At 38.9% G+C, this 24063-nt stretch overlaps 1 protein-coding gene across 1 annotated transcript in view; it reads left to right on the top strand.

The window, feature by feature from the left end:
* The first annotated feature begins 6249 nt into the window (after positions 1–6249).
* Positions 6250–24063, top strand: part of LOC124260268 (multidrug resistance-associated protein 1-like) — a 60035-nt gene continuing 42221 nt past the window's right edge. Inside the window, 1 exon segment of the mRNA XM_046694527.1 lies at positions 6250–6317. Coding sequence (XP_046550483.1) covers positions 6270–6317 — 48 coding nt within the window. The 5' untranslated portion in view covers positions 6250–6269.

Genomic DNA, 24063 nt, shown 5'->3' with positions numbered 1-24063 from the left:
AGACAACCTAATCACATTGTAAATCACCGATTTTATGCATTTGTATTAAAGAATCTGTCTATGTAACTGTCAACAAAATAAACAGCAGAACGCAGACGGCTTGCAGAAGGGGGAGCTAATGACCTGTAACAGGGGCAGTGTTGGGTCATAAAGGTCAACGTTCGTCAATGTAGGTCAGCTATGCACGTGACAGGTATGAAGAGGTGTCACAGGTTGTGAATAGGGTAAGGTGGGTGCCAACTGTTAACCATCATACGGAGTTTGTTTCTCTGAGTTGTTCAACATTAACCACAAAACCTATTAGTGAGAATTATTCTGCAGGTTAAAATCTTTAAATTTGTAATGTTAATGTCATATTTTGTTTATGCAGTATCTAAGTGGAAATGCATTTAAAGAACACAGAAAGTATATTTACACTAAATCATTAATCGGACCACCTATGGTTAGAACTCAACAACTGTTAAAGCCCCGTTCCCTCGGACACAAGCACACACAATCATGCACCCTCATTTAAGAAAAGATAGAATGAAGACAAAAGTGGTATGTTTTGATGTCGTTCACATTCCAAATTAAGCAATGCATTTCTAATAGCTTTAAGCATATAGATAGTTAATATTTATATTTTCATGATAATTTTATGTGAAATGAGTGTTTCATGTTACACTATAAGTCGTTGGAATTAGTCAGTGCTGTCATTGATAAAAGAAGTTATATTTCTTTGAGCATATCTGGCTGGATACTATTATTATCTGTAAATATAATAACAGAATTAAACTTCATCAAGTTCACTCCATTCTTCCACAGAGGAGTCATCAGTGTCCAGACGAATGACAACTGGATTAACTGTTTGCTCCGTCAAGCCATCTTTGAGCCAGTACTCTTTCTCAACCTTCTGGACATGTTCAACACATGCATGCCAGCGTGCAATGTCAATGTCACATATAGCAGTGTTGACAATGTGCTTGACATCATTCAACTTGAATGATTGATTTTTCCGGGCCACTGTACTATTAAGGTCTCCCCAGATAAGTTCGATTGGGTTGAGATCACAGTGGTACTGTGGTAATCTCAAGACCTTATGGCCGTGTTGGCGTAGCATGTTGTCAATGTTATATGTGGGTGGAGGTTTGTTAGGTTTAATCAAAGAGTACAACTGTGGTTTAGTGGCCTTAATTGAAAATTGTATATTGTTATTTGTTAGCCATTGCTGCATATCTGACTTCTTTGTATTGGAAGTTGGGCACGTATTGTTTGGATCTCGAACACTGTGACAGGGAGCATTGTCCATGACAACAAGACTTTTGTAAGGCAGAGCTGGCAACAATTGTTCCTCAACATACTGTGTGAAAACCGTTGAGTTCATTTCTGTATGATAGTCCCTACCATCTGTGCTCTTTGACCGAAATACCAGATCACACCCAGGTAGGAATCCACGGTGGGAACCAGCATGAAGAACGATTAAACGTTCACCTTTGCCTGTTGGTATTTTCCTACCATCACTGGGATCAGTGGGTAGCCACTGTCTGGCAGCAGTATGGTTTGCATTGACGCAGGTCTCATCCAGATATATAGGTTCGAACCCATCGTCTCTTGCCTGCTTAATTTCTCTCAGATAGTTACACCTTATTTTCACAATATCAGATCTCTCACACATTACAAGTTTCTGGTTTTGCTACCTTCTTGTACTTGTATCAAATTTGAGCAGTAGTTTGCTTAGCATAAACCTAGAAACATTAATGTCGTGATCCTCTGCAAGGATGTGTTTTAACTTTCTTGTGGACAGGTGTTCATTTCTAGCAAATAGCCGGCGAATGACATCTCTGATGACCCTGATGTCAAAAGAATCTAACTTTGGATGCCTACCTTTTTGTACAAGGTTTTGTTTATTGGTTGTTGGTTTATTGTTCACAATTTTTAGCACGATGTTCTTCTTCATGCCAAGAGCAAAAGTTGTACGTTTCATGTAATCCGACACTTTATAAATCGGTTTGCTACGGTTGCTCTCTTTTTTTAAAAAATTCAATACATTTCTAATTAAACGTTTAGCATCATCTGAATAAGCTTTCGTGATGACAGCTAGAAGTAGTCAATGTGAATGATCCAAACGGTATATCACTGTGCAGTGCACAGGTAACTATCATGAACTGCACGTGCATTTACCTTTATGACCCAACACTGCCGCTGTTACAGGTCATTGGCTCCCTCCCTCTGCAAGCAGTCTGCGTTCTGCTGTTTATTTTGTTGACAGTTACATAGACAGATTCTTTAATTCAAATGCATAAAATCGGTGATTTACAATGTGATTAGGTTGTCTGACAAAACATCCACTTGCACAGTTTGAGATCGATTAGGTCATTGGATGAAGAGATATTTACAAAAAAAACCGGGTCCACATGCATTTCATGCCAAACTATAGTTGGCTTCGATCACAGGCAAATTGTAGCTCAAACAGGGTTGCGCAACAAAGAGAAAATGACCAGTCTTCCCATATGCGAACAAAGATATGTAAAGACTGGTCATTTTCTCTTTGTTGCGCAACCCTATTTGCACTACAATTTGCCTGAGCTTCGATCAAGAGTGTAACCGGCGAACCGGGAAGGACAGTCCTAAGTTCAGTTAGTCTCTATCGCGGCAGTCCGTGGAGTACAAGCATACGTGATGATAAACTTGAACAACACTAGGGCAGCAGTGTTGTTTGTTTGTTTGTTTGTTATTAATTTTAACGCCGCACTCAGCAATATTCCCGTTATGTGGCGACGGTCTGTAAATAATCAAATATGGACAAGACAATCCGGTGATCAACATCACGAGCAACGATTTACGCAATTGGGAACAGATGACATGTGTCAACCAAGTCAGCGAGTGACCTCCCGATCCCGTTAGTCGCCTCTTACGACAAGCATGGGTTACTGAAGGCCACATAACCTGGGTCCATATTTTCGAAGCCCTCTTAGCGCTAAGATAGTCGTAAGTGCCATACATTAACATTAACTTATGACTATCTTAGGGCTAAGAGAGCTTAGAAAATCTAGGCCCTGGATCTTTATGGGGATAAGACAGATTGATTGCCATTGGAATGTGACAGACTGAATCCAGATTGAGCAATACATGCAATGAATATTCTAGTTTCATTTGAATGGACATGAGTGACTTTAACTTGATGGAGACGTATGGTTATTTAATTTATAATGAAGCTGACAATCGCTTGGGGCGTCAGTCAGCAATGACAAATGGCGAACAGCGTCACAAAGGTCGGAAGGTCAAGCTGACCCTTAATTCTGTTGTAATATGTTTTATTGTGTGACGTCAGTGCGCTAACTGTACTAGAAGACAACGATTTAATTAAGTGATCAACTTTAAACTGTACATGTATTTATGCGTATAAGTGGTCTGTCTTGCAGTCCCTGAACTACATTACTTCCCCTACTGCCAAGCCCTCCCTGCGGTGCTAAAGCCCTAAATAAAGCAAGTCTAGATTTCCACAGGTTCAGGTTCTGAATCTCCTATCTCACTGAGGCACCTTTTCAATTAAAATAGAATTATTTGTTACTATCAAAATAATATATATCCAGAGACTAGGCGTAAGTCTAGCTTATAAGTTATGTAGCCAGCATGTGTGTATAAATTGCTTTCGAGTGCGACGTTGTGTTAATAATGGATTTGTGTATATGTTTACATATGGCTGAAATAGAGATGATACGACGTTGAACTTTAACTCACTCACTCACTATTAATAGGGCTGCGCAATATAACCGGTTTACCAGTATTTACCGGTTCAGACATGAAAACGATACGTATTGCGATACGCTGATCGAAAACCGGTATTTTGACTTGCATTCGGAAAACTTCGTAACACTCGGTAATCTTCGGATATGTCCTTGTTTCATTTGTGCCAAATATTATTCATATTTTTATTTTATCGTGATTAAAAGTTGTTATTAAAGCTTAATCAAGCCTAGTGATTTTGTTGTGTTTTTGCTCTATAAATCAAGAAGTAACTCCGTTTATAAGTAGGATTTAGTTTTAAAATACTTCATGCAATATATTGCAATACATATCGCAATACATGCTTTGCATCGCAATATATGGCAATATGAAAATTCTCTACAATACCCACCCCTAACTATTAAGTTATGTAAATCTGTATCCACATTTTGTAACTTATACCTAAACGTAGCTATGTGACAGTATCTCCCCCAAAGTTGAGCAGGTGAAAATACCACTGAGCGCCTTTTCAGATTTGGAATTTCAACATTTACAGCTCAGAAACTGTTAATATACTGAGGGAAACAAATAAGGGAACACCGCTTCATGGCAGTGTTCCTTTGTTTATTCTCAGATTTCCTCCCACAGCGCTATTCAAACTTGTGATGTAAAAATGGGAAATATTAAAGGAACGCTTGAATTTTCTTGTGTTATATATAACTTTCATTTGATTCTACCATTGATTACATTTAACTAGCTGAAATCCAGGTAGGATGCAGCGCTCGAAATACTATTTATTTTTGCAGTTTACATTTGAATGAGTGAGTGTCTATAGTTTTATGCCGCTTTTAGCAATGTTCCAGCAACATCACAACGGGAACACCTGAAATGGACTTCACACATTGTACGTCATGGGGAATTGAACGTCTTCCGTGTGAGGAGCAAACGCTTTAACCACTAGGCTACCCCACCGCCCCTGTTTTCATTTAACAAAACGGTCTGTACAAACATTTTCACAATCTTAATAATAAATATGAACTCGCTGATGATTGATGTCTTTGTAGTTTGTTTTGACAATTTTATAAACTGATGAAGACAAAAACAATCCGTGTTCGTTTTTGTGTGTAATTGAAAACTGAAAATGTCTATTCATCCAACAATGATTCCTACAATAGTTTGTAAAATGTAATATGTGGCTGGGTAATTTGTGTGATTTTTTTTTCATTTAAATGTAGACTGGGGAAAGCAATGAAACTCAACCGAATGACCCCTGCCGTGTTTGAAATGTTGTACATTAGAGCCGTAAAGGCATTTTCTAATTTTCAAAGATATGACGTCTGTTGTTTATTATTTATTATATGAGTAACGATACGATGACATGCATCATCCAAGTCAACTAACCTTAACAATTACTAGTAATTAAAAAATCAATAGTAATATTTAATAATATTCAAATAACACATACCCGTGAAGGTCCAAGTTAGAATATTGATCTTCAGTAACCCATGCTTTTCGTAAGAGGCGACTAACGGGATCGGGTGGTCAGACTCGCTGACTTGGTTGACACATGTCATCGGTTCCCAATTGCGCAGATCGATGCTCATGCTGTTGATCACTGGATTGTCAGGTCCAGATTCGATTATTTATAGACCGCCGCCATATAGCTGGAATATTGCTGAGTGCGGCGTAAAACTAAACTCACTCACTCACTCAAATAGCACATCGGCTTTTGAGTGAGTGAGTGTGGCTCAACGCCTTTACCAGTATTTCAGGTATATAATATATATTATATACATAACGCTATCTTGCTTAATGAGGTCAACGCTTCCCTTGCGTTTTGCTGTGTCAGCAAAAAAACGAGGCAACGTATTAATATATAGTTTTTTCTTATCATGTTTTATACAACATATGAAATTGAGTTACATAAGCCTAAAGCAACGCCCGTAAAATATACCAAAAGTTAAACCGGTAAACATAACGGTAACTGTAAGTGAACCGCATACCGCTGTTCCCCCCTGTGGTCTATCGTCACATTGTCTGATTGCTGGTCAGTCTAGACGAGAGCGTGACCTAGGTCAACCACAAAGAAAACGTACGCTGGCTTTGATTTCGGACTATCTATACATTATTTCCAGAAACTTCGTCTTCTCTATTTATCGGATCCTACCAAGAATAAATGAAACTTCAAATTCGGTCCTACTTATAAACAGGAAAACCTCATACCCTAGGTGAGGTCTCACGTAATACAGTAAAACATCTTGAAATAACTACGGTCAATACACATGACCATTTTAAACGCGACATATCAATGGTGAAATAAATAAATAAATTGTCATGCTAATATTTTTTATTCACAACTTCAATAAAAACAACAGCACCATAAATAACAATACAACACAACAAATGAAACTAAAGTCTTTAATTTTTGCAATAAAATGTCTAGAACATTCGTTTCAAATTTGTCACCTCACCGAGATCTAAAGGAATAATGTGCCTTGTCATTGTAACAACAAAGGGGGATAACTCTCTCCAAGGAGCTGCCTTCATGTCAGAACTTCGCAGATATGGCCGAGAGCGACGGCTTTGAAGCTTTTTGCGGCGGGGTAATATTTGTAAGTATTTATGTGTGATTTGCAAAACAACTCACAGTATTCTCTTATCACGCTTAATACTACCCATTGAAATGTCTTAACTGTTTTGCCGGTATGTTTAACAAAGTCGCCTTTTGAAAGTTCTCGCAGACCCAATTTTGCTGACGGTGAGGTTGAGATCAAGTCTTGTCTTACCTGACCCGTATCTAGGTGCGTATGTCACAGAACTGGGTACATCGTGTTTTTCAGTTCTGGCTACGCTGGTTGTGTTTCTCAGTCACTAACTTTGAAATATGCATCTGAAATGTGTTGACAGTATGAAGTCGCGCAGGTTATACTGTGTAATTGTGTTAACGGAGTGTGTTAAACAGGGGTTTATCGGGTAGAGTAAACACCGTGTTATGCAATGTTCGACTTCACAAGGGGCAGGTAATTTATAACTGGGTTGGGGGGACTTTTAGCCCTGGGGTGGACGGGAAGGTCGTTCTTGGGTCTATGTAATATTTTGCTGAAGATTCCCCCTTCCACCTCCCCCACCCCTCATTTATGTTCCGTTTAGGCACAGCACCCCCATACACACCAAATATGTGACATTCTCCCCAAAGCCCCTACCCCTCACCCTCACTAGTAAATGACCATTCAATAAATGTTTAAAATTTTAACCTGTTCAGGTTTGATAAAACTATAATCAACACTTGGCTGCACCCTGTCCCCACCCTGATAAAGTTGAGTTGGGTTGGGTTTTGCGTCACATCGGCATTATTCCAGTGATATAGTGACGAGAACATGTTTGCATTAATAAACATTTTAAGTACATACTCGGAATGAGTTTTATTTCAAAAACATATATTCATTACATTGTCATTTAAAAGCAGAAAAAGTAAAGCCTCCTCACCAACGCCCAAATGCTAGTGACAGTGTCTAACATCAAAACCAACTTTGGCAAAAGATTGGTTAGCTTTCAATGCAGCAATGAAGTGGAACGCGCTACCGCTTGAACTCAAAACCAGCGAGTCACTAACATCTTTTAAGACTGGCCTCAAAACATTTCTTTTCAAGTGTCAATTTCCATCTTAAGCGCACAGAGCATTTATTAGTGAATGATGCGCTATATAAATGCAATTATTATTATTATTATTATTATTAATGAGATACATTTTGCTTCCCCATTTTCGTCTTTCACATATACATCCCCCCCCCCCACACACACATGCACGCACACACACACACACCACACACTCAGTCTCACAACCTCTGCTCCTGACCCACAACGCCCCATGATGCTACCTATCCAAAGCACTGAGGTATATTTAGAAAAAATACATTGCTCTAACTTTTTCATTTTATACACTTCTGTGAGCTGAAAGTTGACCAGCTTTAAGCAACAGTTAGTTTAGTGATGTCATGTAATTGTCAAGTATATATATATATATATATATGATGATGTCACAATGGTATACAAAGGATTGTGATACTCTTTCATTGTGATATCACCTAAAACATACATAGACATTAACCAACAAGGTTCAGGGAATTACGCATTATATAACCTGAGTGACTCAATGGTGTAAATCCTGAGCTTTTGTCAAGAGAATTACCACATTCAGTCACAATAATCCTGATAATCTGTTTTTGTGAGATTACTCACTGGTGCCGAAAGAGAGATGAAAAATGTCATCCTTTCACTAAAATTTAATTGAAGGCTGCCTGTTGTTAAGATGATGTAATCAGTGTGTGATGTCATAAGATGTCATCACTTCATAATATTCTCGGGCAGTGGGGTAACATATTAGTAAAAGTGTTTGCTTGTCATGCCGAAGGCCTGGGTTCGATTACCTGCATGGGTACAATGTGTGAAGCCCATTTTGGCGCCCCCTACTGTGATATCACTGGAATATTGCTAAAAGTGGCGTAAACCTAAACTCACTCACTCATATTTTTATCAACAATGAAGCACTGTAAAGACTGACTGATCATCACTAAGAAACGATAAATGTGTAAATATTGCAAAGTCAATACACATGATCTTTCTGCCCCTATGGGGAATGTCTCTTGATTTCACACAAAACGATCCCAGGTTTATATAAAAAATATTCAGTCCTACAGGGTTTTACTCATCACACAAATGTGCGTTCAGTACACACTGCCTTTGGAGAAACACACAAATGGTGTACCCCCACTGTACCCACTTTTCTTAAAACAACAAAATGTAGTCACCCCTAGAACAATAAGGGGGATTAGTTATAGTCTGTTTCAAGGTAAGTCTGGTGACGCCGTGACCACAAGTCTGAACAAATTGGGGAGCACATTTCAGAACAACTTGGTGAACACTAACAAATGTCCCAGTCATGTATATATATATATTAATGAACCCCCACTACATCATTCATCATCATGGCTAATGCTCAAGTTGACGTTCAGTACATTGATAATGCACAGGGTGGACAAAATTTGATTTATGACAACTATAAGTTTAGGGTTAAGAACCGAAAGAATAATAGTGTGTACTGGAGATGATGTGTCAACTGCCGAGTGACACTGAATATGAATGAAGGACTCACCACTAAGTCACTAACAACATTCATAACCATGAGGTCGATCCAAACAGACTTTCTGTTGACAGGTTCTTGACTCATATCAAGGACCTTGTTCGACAGGCGCCTAGATCTGTTTCTGCCATGTATCAAGATGTGATTGTTAATAAACACTTGTATGTTAATAAATTTTTATTTCAGATTCATTACACTTATGTCTTGCTGAGTTAATGCCAGTTACGTACTAGTTGATGAATTAAGTATGTAGTTTATGTAGAGGCCCAGATAAGCTTGGTATCCGGGTAAAATATGCATAGAAAATATCCAATTACGCATTGAAAAATAATTGTTGCGTACCAATTACGCATTTAAAATGTTAGATACGCAAAAAGTTTAAAACAAATGCGTACGGAATATATTTATAAACATCGCTTGCGTCGTAATGGAAAAGACATCGATTGCTATCAAGTTGTACTGTTAGTATAAGACAAGTGTTGTACTGTCAGTATAGGATGAGTGATTTTTTATGTAATCATTTCCATTATATTAAAGTTGGTTTTGATTAGGTATGACATAAGGCAGAACATACCTGCTTAGTAAACTTACTCAATGACATAGTACTTGAGTAAAATGACTGAAATACGCACATATTTGAAAGCAGTGGGTTACGGAAAATGAAATACCCACTCAACATTCATAATACCCACTCCAAAAAAATACATTGGGTACAGTACCCACATGAGCTAAATCTTATCTGGAGCTCTGATTTCACACAAAAACGATTCCAGGTTAATATAAACAAATTCAGTCCTACAGGGTTTTATTCATCACACAAATGTGTGTTCAGTACACAAAAATGTAGAGAATGGATGCAGAAAACCTCAAATATTGCCTTTGGAGAAACGCACAAATACCGAGATCGAACTGATAGCCCATCAAGGGTAGTTATCTGGGTCTGTAATTTCACCCATCAGTCATGACCTGTCCACATGACCACTGATTCAGTAGAGGCTCTGAAGTAACTATCTGAACATACATTTCAATACTTTACAGGACCCTCATAATACCAGCAGTTTATTGACGGTGGTCCCTGCCCCCCCCCCCCCACACACACACACACTTTAGTAAATCAACGTCAAACCCAGGTCTTACCAAGTGTTCAAGATTTGCATGAATGATATTGGAAGACACATACATTATATACTGACCTACAAAACTAGTGATCCAGAAGAAATGACATGAATACTTTAGTTACAAGAACTCTATATGTATTGTCAAGACTACGGTAGAATGAATATTATCGTGCGTCCTTATAATGCAAAATATTTTTGCTACATTGCATAAAAGCATGTTTAATGTGCAAGATTCCTTGAAAAATATGTTGAAGAAAACATGAAATATTGGTAAACGCATGCAACATTTTGGATTTTGATGAAAATGTTATAACTGATATATTTTGCCTTATTGAGGTAAGTCAGCTTATAAGAGTACATCAATGTAAATATTAAGATGATTCTGGAAAATTGTGCTGAAATATTTTGATCAAGAACTGATGTTTGTTTGATCAGGCATCGATCAACGTGTTGAACATTCAGTGTTCAGTGACAGATAATCAGCTATAACAGTAAATGTGCTACCAAAAAATAATTATTATGATTTATGGTGGCAATATTCAGTGATATTTTATATTTGGTGTTTTGTCTTTCTCTATTAACAGAATCAGCAAAGTAATAGCCAGGTGTGGAAATAACCCATTGCCCGACGTCCGAGTCCAGTGTTTTTTTCTGTCGGGCAAGCAAATTTGTATATCATGCTGTACCGGTGTCCAAGTGACTTTCCAATGTTAATAATGTTGTTTATTTAAAAAATCAAGAAGAAAACGGACGGTATAGTGGAAAACTTATCAGGGCAAGTGATTTTACATGTGCCACTGTACCGGAGTACACTAGCAATTTTAAAGTTATTTCCACCCCTGATAGCCTGTGTATAAATGAGAATTTTGACTTTAAAAATCTGGGCCGAAATGATGTTTTTATTTCATTTTATATAATAGCAGCCGAAAGGTTTCAAAGTTGTCATGATAACATTCAATAATAGTAGACGTATGGAGAATGCACTTGAATGCAACCATCTGACACCTACGTAATATAGCATCTTCTTTGAGCATGTACTTTTATTACACTGCATTTATTTGCTTTTGTATTGCAAAATGACCTTTATGTATAATACTGACAAATAAGTATTTGGGGAATTTAATGACAGCCAAAAAAAATATCAAGAAGTATATACACAAGAATGATATACATGAATTCTAGAATTAGGTCATTCACGGTCATGGTAACTTTTAGCTCTGTAAACTAGGTCATGTGTACCGGTATGTACCAGCGAGAAGGTCAAAGGTATTGCTGAATCAGGTTGGGTAACAACAAAACATGCTTGTTGAAGACGAGCACCAATACTGTTGACAAAGGAATCATTCATGAGAAATGTTCAATATTCTTTTTGTAGAAAATGTTTGCTAGACCGTTTATTGCCTTGTCAGCATTATTCCAGGATGTACATGAACTGAAAATATAATGGCTCTGATTGTGATTGGAGTGAAAGGATTTTGACTGTAGTTGAAGGACCTGTGAATTTCACTTTCCTGGCCCACAATTTTCAGCTCATGTGCTACCTTAATAAGGTTTTTAACCCCATGTGAGATTGACTGTCTGATATGGCACATGCATTTATCACACATGCTTTTATTAAGTAAGGCGGTGGGGTAACCCAGTTGTTAAAGTGTTGGCTCGTCACGCTGAAGACCCGGGTTCGATTCCCCACATGGATACAATGTGTGAAGCCCATTTCTGGTGTCCCTCGCCGCAATATTGCTGGAATATTGCTAAAAGTGGTGTAAAACCATACTCACTCGCTCATTTGTTAAGTTTGAAAGTGACCGTCACAACAATCCCACGACATTCAAGTTAACTATTTATTTGTGGAAATATGAACGTGAAAGCCAGTCCGGAACATTTTCAGAGTTGTACCGACTGGCTCCTAAATGTAAATATATAAAACACTGTGTAATACCTTCTCATGATTAACATAACCTGACAAACCTGTGCTGACAAAAGTGTTGTGAACTTAGCCTGGTTCTTCTGAGGGTATGTTTACTGAGGGGAAGAAGGGAACATCTCATAAGTTTCATCGATTTATTTTCACTGATGGGTCGTGAATGGATGAAAAGGGATTGATAAGAGTTGTGGTTCTAAGTGATATAGTCAGTGAGTTTAGTTTAACGCCGCACTCAGCAATAGTAGTATGGTGGGGTAGCATAGTGGTTAATGCGTTCGCTCGTCACGCCAATGACCCGGGTTCGATTCCCCACACAGGTACAATGTGTTATAGGCAGACACTTTTATAACATTCGTTTTTTTATGAAATTCCAGCTATATGGTGGCTGTTTGTAAATAATTGAGTCTGGACCAGACAATCCAGTGATTAACAGCATGAGCATCGATCTGCGCAATTGGGAACCGATGACATGTGTCAACCAAGTCAGCGAGCCTGACCACCCGATCCCGTTAGTCACCTCTTGCGACAAGCATGGGTTGCTGAAGATCAATATTCTAACCCGAGACCTTCACGGGTAAAGTGATATAGTGACAAGCCACAGGATGTTCTTGGTGACAAGCCAAGCGCTGTTCTTTTTTTTAGTGATAAACCATGGGATGTTGTTGTTCTTTGTGATATTAGCCAAGGGATGTTCTTGTCCTTCGTGACTAGCTATGGGTTGTTTTTGTTTTTAGTGATAACCCAGAGAATTTTCTTGTTCTTAATGACAAGCGAAAGGATATTCTTGTTAGTGTAAAGTATTTGACCTCTGTTACATGTTGTATTCTGACAGTTTGTATTGTTTTAACCCAACATTCGACCATGGGCTAGTGTTCGCTCATCACGCTGAAGACACATGTTCAATTCCGCACATCGGTACAATGTGTAAAGCCCATCAGGGCTCCAGATAAGGGCCGTATCGGCGTATGTACGGATAAAAAATATGCACGATACGGTAGGAAATAATTTAGAAAACGTAGCAGATACGCACTACAGCAATGGTGTACGGTCTTAGAATCATTTACAGACGTATTTATCTGAAAAAAAGTATTGTTTTATTGTTTATTGACCTGTTTACACAAGAGTAGCAATGTTGTGGTGCATATATGAAACGAAACACAAGATTACTGCTAGTCCATTAGCTTCCATTCAGTACTCTAAATGTACACTTAAGGTTTCCAGTACTCCTATATTGAAAGAATAAGGAGTACGTACTCCTGATGTTGAAAAATTATTTGGAGCCCTGCCCATTTCGGGAGTCCCATATTGTGACACTGCAGGAGCGTTGCTGAAAGTGACAGAAAACTTCTCCGCTCAGTGCAACATGACTATAAAGGGTTTGGCCAACCTTCCTGCCATTGTAGTGAAGTTGTTGTAGTGACCCCCTGTCCTGTCTTATCACACATTGTCTTATCACACGTCACAGCCCCGAAATACAGGCATGGAACAAGCACCTGCTGATCATCTTATTAGGGCACCACAATCTCAGTCAGTGTGTCAAAATATGGCTCCACTATCCCATCCATGCTTGTAACAGCTGATCGAGGACTATTTCTTATGTGTTTTGTGTAGGGCTGGCTATAGAGGTGGTCGGATTAATTGAATTAACCGAGGATTGGTCGCAGTGATTCATTTCATAAGCACTACAAGCTCATACTGAGTCATGATTGAAGTTATCTTAAAGACTCCAGGAAATTTATGTTCCTAACATATAAATAGTCATCCTTTAAAGATGTGAAATTTGCAACAACCAACCAACCAAACCCCCTACCCCCCCCACCACCCCAAAACCCACCCCCCACCCTCAACTACATGTTTTTCTTTATTTAATTTGTGTGCATTAAACATTACAGGAAAGTTTGATAATGATGCCACCCGATTATTTTTGATGATTGATTCGTTGTAATGAACCAATCGTCAATTATGAAAAATCTCGCTTTCCGGTCAATTTCATAAAAAAACTAATGTTATAAAAGTGTCTGCCTATAACAAATTGTACCTGTGTGGGGAATCGAACCCGGGTCATTGGCGTGACGAGCGAACGCATTAACCACTATGCTACCCCACCGCCCCCACACAGTGATCGAAATAGTGCTTTATTTGTATGTCATGGCACAGTAAATATTGCAATGGCACGGGTGAAACATTTTCACAGTGTCCTGGCAGCCTGCTTAAGATTATACAAATAATACTCACCATGATTCATTTAATGGAAAATGCAATGAATCTGACCCAGTCAAATTATTGAAGAATTTTTGCACACTCAATCTCACATCTCTAAATATGTGAGTAGTCATTTTGAATAACTGTTGATCACTGGATTGTCTGGTCCAGACTTGATTATTTACAGACCGCCGTCATATAGCTGGAATATCGCTGAGTGCGGCGTAAAACTAAACTCACTCATTTCGAATAACAGTGCCAGTGACAGGAAATCTGGTTTTGGATGGTTACATAGTTTGTGGGCTGGTTTATGGGTCCAGGGTGCCGTTGTACAAAACAACCTTAGCGTTAAGGTCTATGTTAAAGTATGCGCTTAGCGCTAAGATCGCTTTGTACAACGGCACCCAGGAGATATGAAGCTAAACTATTCTTGCGGTTGTAATAGTACTAGTGTTCAGGAAATCCTGCTCTCAAGTTTACAGGTTTACATGAATGAGTGAGCGAGTTAAGTTTTACGCCTCCTGGACACCCGCTTTAACAATATTCCAGAAATATCACAGCGGGGGACACCAGAAATGGGCTTCACACATTGTACCCATACGGAGAATCGAACCCTTATCTTCGGCGTGATGAGCGAACGCATTAACCACTAGGCTACCCCACCCAGGTGTACATGATGTTTCTAAAATAATGTATTGAAATAAAATAATTGTTGTGATGTTTCATGCTTGGATCTTGAAAAGGGACACTAATTTTCATGAAGGAACCCCTAAATTATCTGTGCCCGAGAAAAAAGTGCATTTCTATCCCTGCATCATGATTATGTACTGACTGAAATCAGGCTGTGCTGGTACATGTACTTCCCGGGTTAGAACTGGTCTTCAGCAAACCCATGCTTGTCGTGGGCGGTGGGGTAGCCTAGTGGTTAAAGCGTTGGCTCGTCGCGCTGAAGACCCGGGTTCGAATCCCCACATGGGTACCATGTGTGAAGCCCATTTCTGGTGTCCCCTGCCGTGATGTTGCTGGAATATTGCTAAAAGCGGTGTAAAACCAAACTCAGTCAGTCAGTCAGCTCATGCTTGTCGTAAGAGCAGGGTTTTACACAGACTTTGAAAAATGGGAGTCATGGTGACTCACAGTATTTATTTTTGGGAGTCATTTTTATTATTTGGGAGTCATGAACATTTTAGTGTAGTATTTCTTTGTGTGAATCTTTGTGTGAATCAAGATTTCTTTTGCAAATATTTTTTGTTTAGTGTTGTATTGTCATTTATATGATTAGCTAATAAACAGTATATTTTCACTGTTCAATTCAGCCCGTACAGTATACTGTGAGGTGAGGTGAAAATGGGTTTAACGTCCGCGCAGGAGAATATTTAGCTCATATGGCGTCGGCATTAATGGGTGCGCGAGTCAGTGTATGTGTATAATGCTCGCGGCATGGCTGTACTAGCCCAGACTGAAGCTCAGCCATAACAAAGTCCAGTATACTGTATAGAAGCAGGTTCACCCAGAGAGTTCACCATCAATATACCTGACATAAATTGCAAGCTTGTTTTGTATGGTGATGTCACATGTCTCATCCAACATAAGGCCAAAATGGACTTCTCTTTTGACTTCAATTTCCTGTTCTTCCATAACATGGAAGATCGATTCCTTAATGACATGACAATTTCTGTAAGAGTTCCTGCAGTGTTGTACACCATTGATAACTTGTAGATTTATCAAATCTTTAAAAGTATAAGCAGGATACAGTCAAATCCCAATGAGTTTATGCCGGTGTCTCACTTCATAAACCAGTTAAGTTGTCATCATTTGAATACCGATTTTTTCATAAATACACACGATAAATCGAAGAAAAGTTGGTCCCATGATTCAAACAACAGCAATCTTGTATACATAGCCGAGGAAGTCAGTCAATGAGAAGTTGATTGGTCTGCACTGATTTTGACAGCTGCTCACACCTTTCCGCTTTGACGGGTGTTCAAAAGGCAGATTAGTGATTTTACGGAAAATTGTCTGTGCTAAAGACTGGAACTGATAAGGTGCCTATTAGTGATATGGAAATCTAAGATAAACAAAGCTTGAGGAATTAGGACTGGATCATTTCACTTCATAGACATACCTATTTTCGACAAGTCAAATACTTGGTCCCCAAGGGGTTCTGACTTATATTTTTAGCCCTCACATAAACAGTAAACATTTGTTTAATGTGGCCCATCAGTCTGCCTTTTTCTGGTTCTATTTATTTTTTGCCCAAATCCACATATCACAGGTCATGCTTTTGCAGTTGGTTTTAGTGCTCATCATGAGAAAGGTCAGGAGATTTGTTTTTCTTGCTTTCGTTACGAATAACGAGTCAAGCGATCACTGTTTCTTAGCAGGACAGACAATGCTTAAATGACCAAAACAGTCTAAACATAGCGAATGACGTATTCAACTGCTATTGGCTGTCTAAATATAGTGAATGACATACTCAAATGCTATTGGCTGGTATCTTTACAGCATTCTAGTATGGCTCTATTTTTAGCCATTCAGGGTTCTCGTACTTTCTGTTAATATCATGAGCGTTTTCAACACAGTTTGTAATAAAACGAAAGCTATCATGCAAGTTCTTATCAAATCGATTTTATTGAACTGAATTCTGAGGGTCACTCATAAAACTTGCCTCAAGCTTGACTCGTATGATAATATTTTGAGAGTCTTTTAGAAAATTGTTGCGTCAAATATGCAGGAATCTCACGTCATGTAAAACCCTGTAAGAGGTGACTAACGGGATGTCAGGCTCGCTGACTTGGTTGTAACAAATTGTCATCGTATCCCAATTGCGTAGATCGATGCTCGTGATGTCAAGCACTGGATTGTCTGGTCTTGACTATATTATTTACAGAGTGCCGCCATATAGCTGGAATATTGCTGAGTGCGGCGTTAACACTAACTAGTGTTGGGAATTGCTTAAAATCTCATAATTGATGATTGGTTCATTACAACTGATCAATCAACGAAAATAATTAGTTAGCGTCATTTATCAAATTTTCCTGGTTATGTTTGTTAATGCACAAGAAATAAAGAAAAAACACATAGTTCTTTCGAGTTTTTTGCAAATTGCACAAAATGCATTTGCAAATTTTACATCTTTAAAGGATGACTAGTATGTTAGGAACCTAAATCTCCTGTAGTCTTGAAGATAAATTCAATCCTGACTTGGAACGAGCTGGAAGTGCTTATGAAATGTAACAGACTAAACCAACCTTGTGAAAAATATTGTTAAAGCGAAATAAGTGTTCCAAAATTGTTTGTGTTCGATTACAGAGGCACAGATAAGCTGCGTATCCGGGTAAAATACGCATAGAATTACGCATTGAAAAATAATTGTTGCGTACCAATTATGCATTTAAAATGTTAGATACGCAAAATGTTTAAAACAAATGCGTACGGAATATATTTATAAACATCGCTTGCGTAATGAAAAAGACATCGATTGCTATCAAGTTGTACTGTTAGTATAGGACTAGTGTTGTACTGTCAGTATAGGATGAGTGATTTTTGATGTAATAATTTCCATTATATTTAAGTTGGTTTTGATTAGGTATGACATAAGGCCGAATATACCTGCTTAGTAAACTTACTCAATGACGTAATACTTAGTAAAATGACTGAAATACGCACATATTTGAAAGCAGTGGGTAACGGAAAATGACATACCCACTCAACATTCATAATACCCACTCCAAAAAAAAATACAGTGGGTACAGTACCCACAGGAGCTAAATCTTATCTAGAGCTCTGCGATTATGAGAAAACATGATTGATTGCTTGGTCGTTTAGTCATTGTGACCAATCTTCGATTATTTCAATTAATCGGACCACCACTAACACTAACCAAACCAAATTATACATGAATTTTACTGCAGTTTGTACTGCATAAAGAAAGTGTTTCAACTCTCTTATTTATGAGATAAACATCATGTGTTGGCGAATTGCCGGGTGTTATTGAGTATTTGAAGCACTGGAATTCATTTTGAACGATGTGTTTTTTGTGTCTGTTCTCATTGACATCGAGTACGGGTACAGCAGTGAAATGTCATCAGCCGGCCCATGGTAGCATCTGGAACTGCTCATTTGTGACGTCATTCGGACTTTACGTCACAATATGATTTTAATGACGTCATCACAGCTGATGACATAACAATACAATGGTGTGAGCGATGTTTGTATGTATTGATACGCAGAGAATTTCCGGGAATCAAATACCATTTGATCACGTTTTTCAACCAATCAGATTGAAGAACACAGTGACTTTTTGGTTTACAATGTTAGTTATTCTTCCCTTCTGGTAGAACATTATACAGAATACACATCACCTGACTCAGCAGCTATTAAAATGTCTAATGTAAAAGCATAGATCATGGAATAAAATATACTGACAGCTGAAAAACCCATCATCAACCAGTTTTAATGAAAGCCTTTGAATAATTACTGCCATGGCTCAATGTGTTATCTAGTACATTTTACTATCATTACTACAAAACGGCTTTGTCCACAACCGCATGTCAAACTGAAGTAGTTTTTTATGACTGTTAGACAGTGTTATCTGTTAACGGTCTATATTTTAACCTGTTTGTTTGTCAAGGCGCACCTTACAAAATGTTTGTGTTAGGCACCCAAGAGAGTATGGAATTAGGTCATACTTAAAAAATACTTAGCTTTTTTGTTATCTTACCTAGCCATCAGTTGCAGCTCTAAATGAATATTTTACCATTTGAAATTAGTCCTTAGGCAAGCATTATGTTTTTGTTCATTTGTTGATGAACAGTGAGTGAGCGAGTTTAGTTTTTTCAATATTCTAGCAATATCATGGCGGGAGACACCAGAAATTGGCTTCACACATTGTACCCATGTAGGGAATCAAACCCGGGCCTTCGGCATGACGAGCGAAAATATCTGCCTACAAAAATATAAATATATAAAATCCAAAGGAGCAATCTAGCCTTGCCTGTAATTCAAGATGTGTGTTCGACATCTTTATATCATTCTCTCGGGGTAAGGGCGACATACTACCCTCGTACTGCAGTTGTACTGTAGACATGAGGGCTGAACGATTCACTGATGGAGAATGTAGTGCAGCTAATGCATGCACTGTTGAACATGTACATTGGTTATGTCTGCAGCTGTTTCAGATCATTGCTCCATGTATTCAAGTGATGCACATTAAGCTTATTGTAGTCATGGATCATGAATTTCAGGTTACTTGAATAGCTTATGGAATATACAGTATGATACTGTTATGATTTGTCGATGCAAAGACAAAATCTGTGTGTACTCCCCACGAGAGACGCAACACAACATACATGTTATGCATGTATACCTACCTACCTACCTACCTACCTACCTACCTCTCCTCCCTCCCTCCCTCCCCCTCCCTCCCTCCCTCCCACCTACCTACCTACCACCTCCTCCTCCCTCCCTCCCTACCTCCCACCCACCTACCCACCTACCTACCTCCCACCTACCTCCCTCCCTCCCCACCTACCTACCTACCTACCTCCCTACCTACCTCCCTCCCTCCCTCCCCTCCCTCCCTCCCTCCCACCTCCCTCCCTCCCTCCTCCCTCCCTCCCTCCCTCCTCCCTACCTACCTACCTACCTACCTCCCTCCTACCTCCCTACCTGCCTGCCTCCCTCCCTCCCTCCTCCCTCCCTACCTCCCCCTGCCTGCCTCCTACCTCCCCCTACCTCCCTACCTACCTACCTACCTACCTACCTCCTACCTACCTACCTACCTACCTACCTACCTACCTACCTCCTACCCACCTCCCTACCTCCACATATCACTTTTAGCAATATTCAGCCACATTCTGGTCAAGTGGATGGTGTCAGCCAAGAGTGAGAAAGATCCGTTTGATTGCTAGTCGTGTCATATCAAAGGATGTTAAAATATGCTACTTGTTGTTATTCTGCCTGGCTCTTGAGCATTAAATGGAGCATTAACCTAACCTAACCTAACCTAACCTAACCTAACCTAACCTAACCTAACCTAACCTAACCTAACCTAACCTAACCTAACCTAACCTAACCTAACCTAACCTAACCTAACCTAACCTAAGCCTAACCGACCGACCGACCCGAACCGACCTACTCCACTCCACTCCTTCCAACTCACTTCTCCTCTTGTCTCTGCTGCAACCCACCCCACCCAACATACCCATCCACCCACCCACCCTCAGCTAATTGTGTCAATGATTTCATTAATCTGAATAAACGCTAATACCAGCTGTACGTTGTCCATGCAAAGCTGCAGATTGTATGTAGAAATGGGGTCCAGGGAAACTATGGAAGCCTACAATGCATGTTTGTCCCTCGCTTCAGATGGAGCTGAATGCATCGACATGGTTTGCTGACTTATGGCTTGTCAACAAGCTGAAGGTCACTCAGAGTTGAAAGTCCCAATTCAAACAGTAGCCCGGCTCAAGTCTAGAATGATTGGACAAGTCTAGATTGCTTCAGCTTTAGGCTTACAAATTTTTCTGGGCTCCTTTTAGTGTTTATTTATTTTTGAACTTAGAAATATATTTTCGAATAGGGTAAGCTTTATTTCTGAGGCTAAGTTTTAGTTTATTCCCCTTAATCAAGGTGCCCTTGGTTTTCTTGGAATATTGTGATAGGTTTTCTCGAGAGCTTTATTAAAGGTTGACATTGTTCCAGATTTGGTTTTTGATTGTTAATTTTGCATACTTTCTGAGGAATTTAGAAATGTTTAATTCAAATTGGGATATAAGTACTGTAATTAAATGCAGACTGAGTGCCAATGGTTATTATTTTTTAACATAACGCTGCATAATTACTAAATGTAACCCTTTCAGCTTCACCAATGCTTTCTTGCTCAAATATGTAAGTTTGATAGAAACAAACAACTCAAACTTAATTGTAAAAGAGCCCCAGTGGCATTGGAGTAAACCTGTGGGTAGTGTAGACTTGCTTCGTTTAGAGTTGTTACCATGGTTACTTGAACAGCTGGGTGGGGGACTTTGAGTGCTGTTGATCATTAGGTTGTCTGGTCCCGATTTCTCGAAACAAACTTAAGTCTGAGTTTTGACTTAAGTTAGAGTTTTTACTCAAATTTGAGAAAATGCATTTCCCAGAATGAACTAAAATCGATAATAAACTCAAACATAGTGGACAATTTGAGTTTGGTGGATAGATTACTTAAGATGTTTGTGCTCTTTTATTTAAAAAATGCAGTTGAGTTTAAAATTCAGCTGTTTCAAATTGTCAAACTCAGTTTGAAATTTGAGTAAAAACTTAAGTTTGTTTCGAGAAATCGGAGCCAGGTCTGGGGTCAATATGTATAGACTGCTGCCATATAGCTGGACTAAAGCTAAAGAAAAAAAGAAAGAAAGAAAGATACACATAAACTAACAAACTAACACATGGACTGACTGACTGAGTTTGGTTTTACGCCGCTTTTAGCAATATTCCAGCAACATCACGGCGAGGGACACCAGAAATGGGCTTCACACATTGTACCCATGTGGGGATTCGAACCCGGGTCTTCGGCGTGACGAGCCAATGCTTTAACCACTAGGCTACCCCACCGCGCAGCACACATGGAAGGGACAGTAATAATATCATGGTTGTTTATTGTAAATGAGCCCCAGTGACATTGGAGTGAACCTTTGAGTTATGTAGTCTTGGTTCGTTGAGAGCTGTTACTTCAACAGCAGGGTGGAAGGGACATTGTGTAGATCGGTGCTCATGCTGTTGATCAATGGATTGTCTAGTCCAATCGATTATTTACAGACTGTCGCCATATAGCTGGAATATTGCTGAGTGGGTCGTTAAAATGTCAGAATGTCTTTACACATCTTTATTTGATCGCTCAATTGCAAGAAGAAAAAAGAAAACTACAATGTCTTGCTCATTGTCTAGTTAAGACAATGCATGTATGATCCACAGGTGCTCGACCCACAAAAATAGAAAAAGATTAGAAGTGACATGAAACATCATTTTAAGCTGAATTATTGATTAAATTGTGTCTTCATTTGTTTGAAAATACCATCTTGTCATCCATGTCATCCATAGACCCGAAACCCACATTATCGAATCATTGAAGGTCATATTTGACAATTAATTGCCAACATTTTTTTTTGCGATCTAAGTGGCAGGAAATCAATGGTCACTGGTTAAATTGTCTCAAATGTTCACATCTGACTGCTTTTTCCGGCTTAGTTCACATTATTAATGCACTCGGTAATCTTTATCTCTACATTTGAAACTCACTGGATTGTCTGGTCCAGACTCGATTATTTACAGACCGCCGCCATATAGCTGGAATATTGCTGAGTGCGGCATAAAACTAAACTCACTCACTCACTTACTCACATTTGAAACAATGCCATGCATAACAGGAATGGCAATTGAATAATCAATGTCTAGTGATGTTTGATTGCAAGTTTCCTATTTTCATTTACATAGTTTGTTTGTTTACAGCCGACAATAGACATAGTTTTAACTGGGCACAATACATGGAATAGCAGTTATGCTATGCACAAGAATTATTTATTTTTTTATGCATTTATATTTCCCATCTGCATGTTGTACAAGAAAAATATGATTTTACTAGGCCTTTTTCTGTGTTACGTATAATGCGGGATTCATCCATTGACCCCAAGACTCACATCATGGCGAGGGATGACTGTACCAGTAGATTGGAACCATGATAATAATGATATTCTGACTACCTTAAGAAAATTGTCAACAACCAATAAAAGATGTGTAATGGGGAACATTCCTGGAGTTGCGCCCCCTTGCCTGCTTGGAGCTCTGCGGTAGTTATGGTCCAAAAGTAGCTGTTACTCTGATACTGGCCTGCCTATTGGCCAAGCCTAAAAAAAATCGACATTAAACCTGCTTTTTACTCTGTGATTCTTATATTACGAATTACGGAAGCTGGAAGTTCAAAGCACGAAGAACTAGCGTGTCTGGACGAAAAATAATGCTAATAGAACGGTACAGTTTTTGATAATATTGCCGTTTCTCGGAATTTCTTACTGTGCAGTTGCTTTGTAAATTCGTCAAACCATTTACTCCCCATTATGTCACATTACACAGAGCATTAATGGCGTCGTAGTAGTTGTTAGAAAATAGGATTAGTGTACACTGAAATTAGCCTTAAACAAATAACGTTAGCACTGACCTGATTGCGCGGACAACATAAGTGCTTCAGTTATCATTCACGTAAACAACCTATTGTCATAGCTTATAACGCTTCAGGATGCAATGGAAAGAGGAAATGCTATGGCAACGTATCGTTTTCGACAGGATTTGAAACATAAATAATTTTTTATCGAATTAACGACTCGTTGACAGTGTTACACCCATTCACACGATAAATAAGCACACAACTTCCGGTTTATAGTTTCTACATATTCAGGGACCGTTCATAATTAATGGGGTGGGTGGTGGTGATGATTTTTATGGAGAAGCATGTGAATGACCTCCTTATAATAATTAATGTACAAAGTAAGTGACACCCCCTTTGCATATGTCATATTCAAAATCAATTAAACCCACCCCCCATCCCATAATTTTAAGCATAATCTTTTTTATGTGGAAATTTGCTGATACCCCATAGAACATGTGTACAAAACTGATGAACCCTACCTTTCCAGAACAAAATAGGTGACCACCCCCTAAAATCATCATCACCTCACACCCCACATCCCCCCAAATATTATGAACGGTCCCTTAGGCCATTATTCAAACCCAAAAATGTACAGTAAATTGGCATATTGCTTGCATAATATATTAACACTTAAAAAGTTCTCTCCCCTTGAATCCCTTAGTATGTGCAAGTCATGATAAGATTTCTAATCTTATTTATAGAAGACATTGCCGGTAGGAGAGCTAAAGAAAGGGACTAACTAGCACGAGGTGTAGGTAAATATTCGGAAGGCCAAGTCTCTTGCGTGAAT

This window comes from Haliotis rubra, unplaced genomic scaffold, assembly GCF_003918875.1.
Source record: "Haliotis rubra isolate DU_JTF1 unplaced genomic scaffold, ASM391887v1 Scf759, whole genome shotgun sequence".
In the NCBI taxonomy this organism is placed as follows: domain Eukaryota; kingdom Metazoa; phylum Mollusca; class Gastropoda; order Lepetellida; family Haliotidae; genus Haliotis; species Haliotis rubra.
Note: the sequence above shows the minus strand (reverse complement) of the source record. Positions and strands in the feature narration are given on the sequence as shown.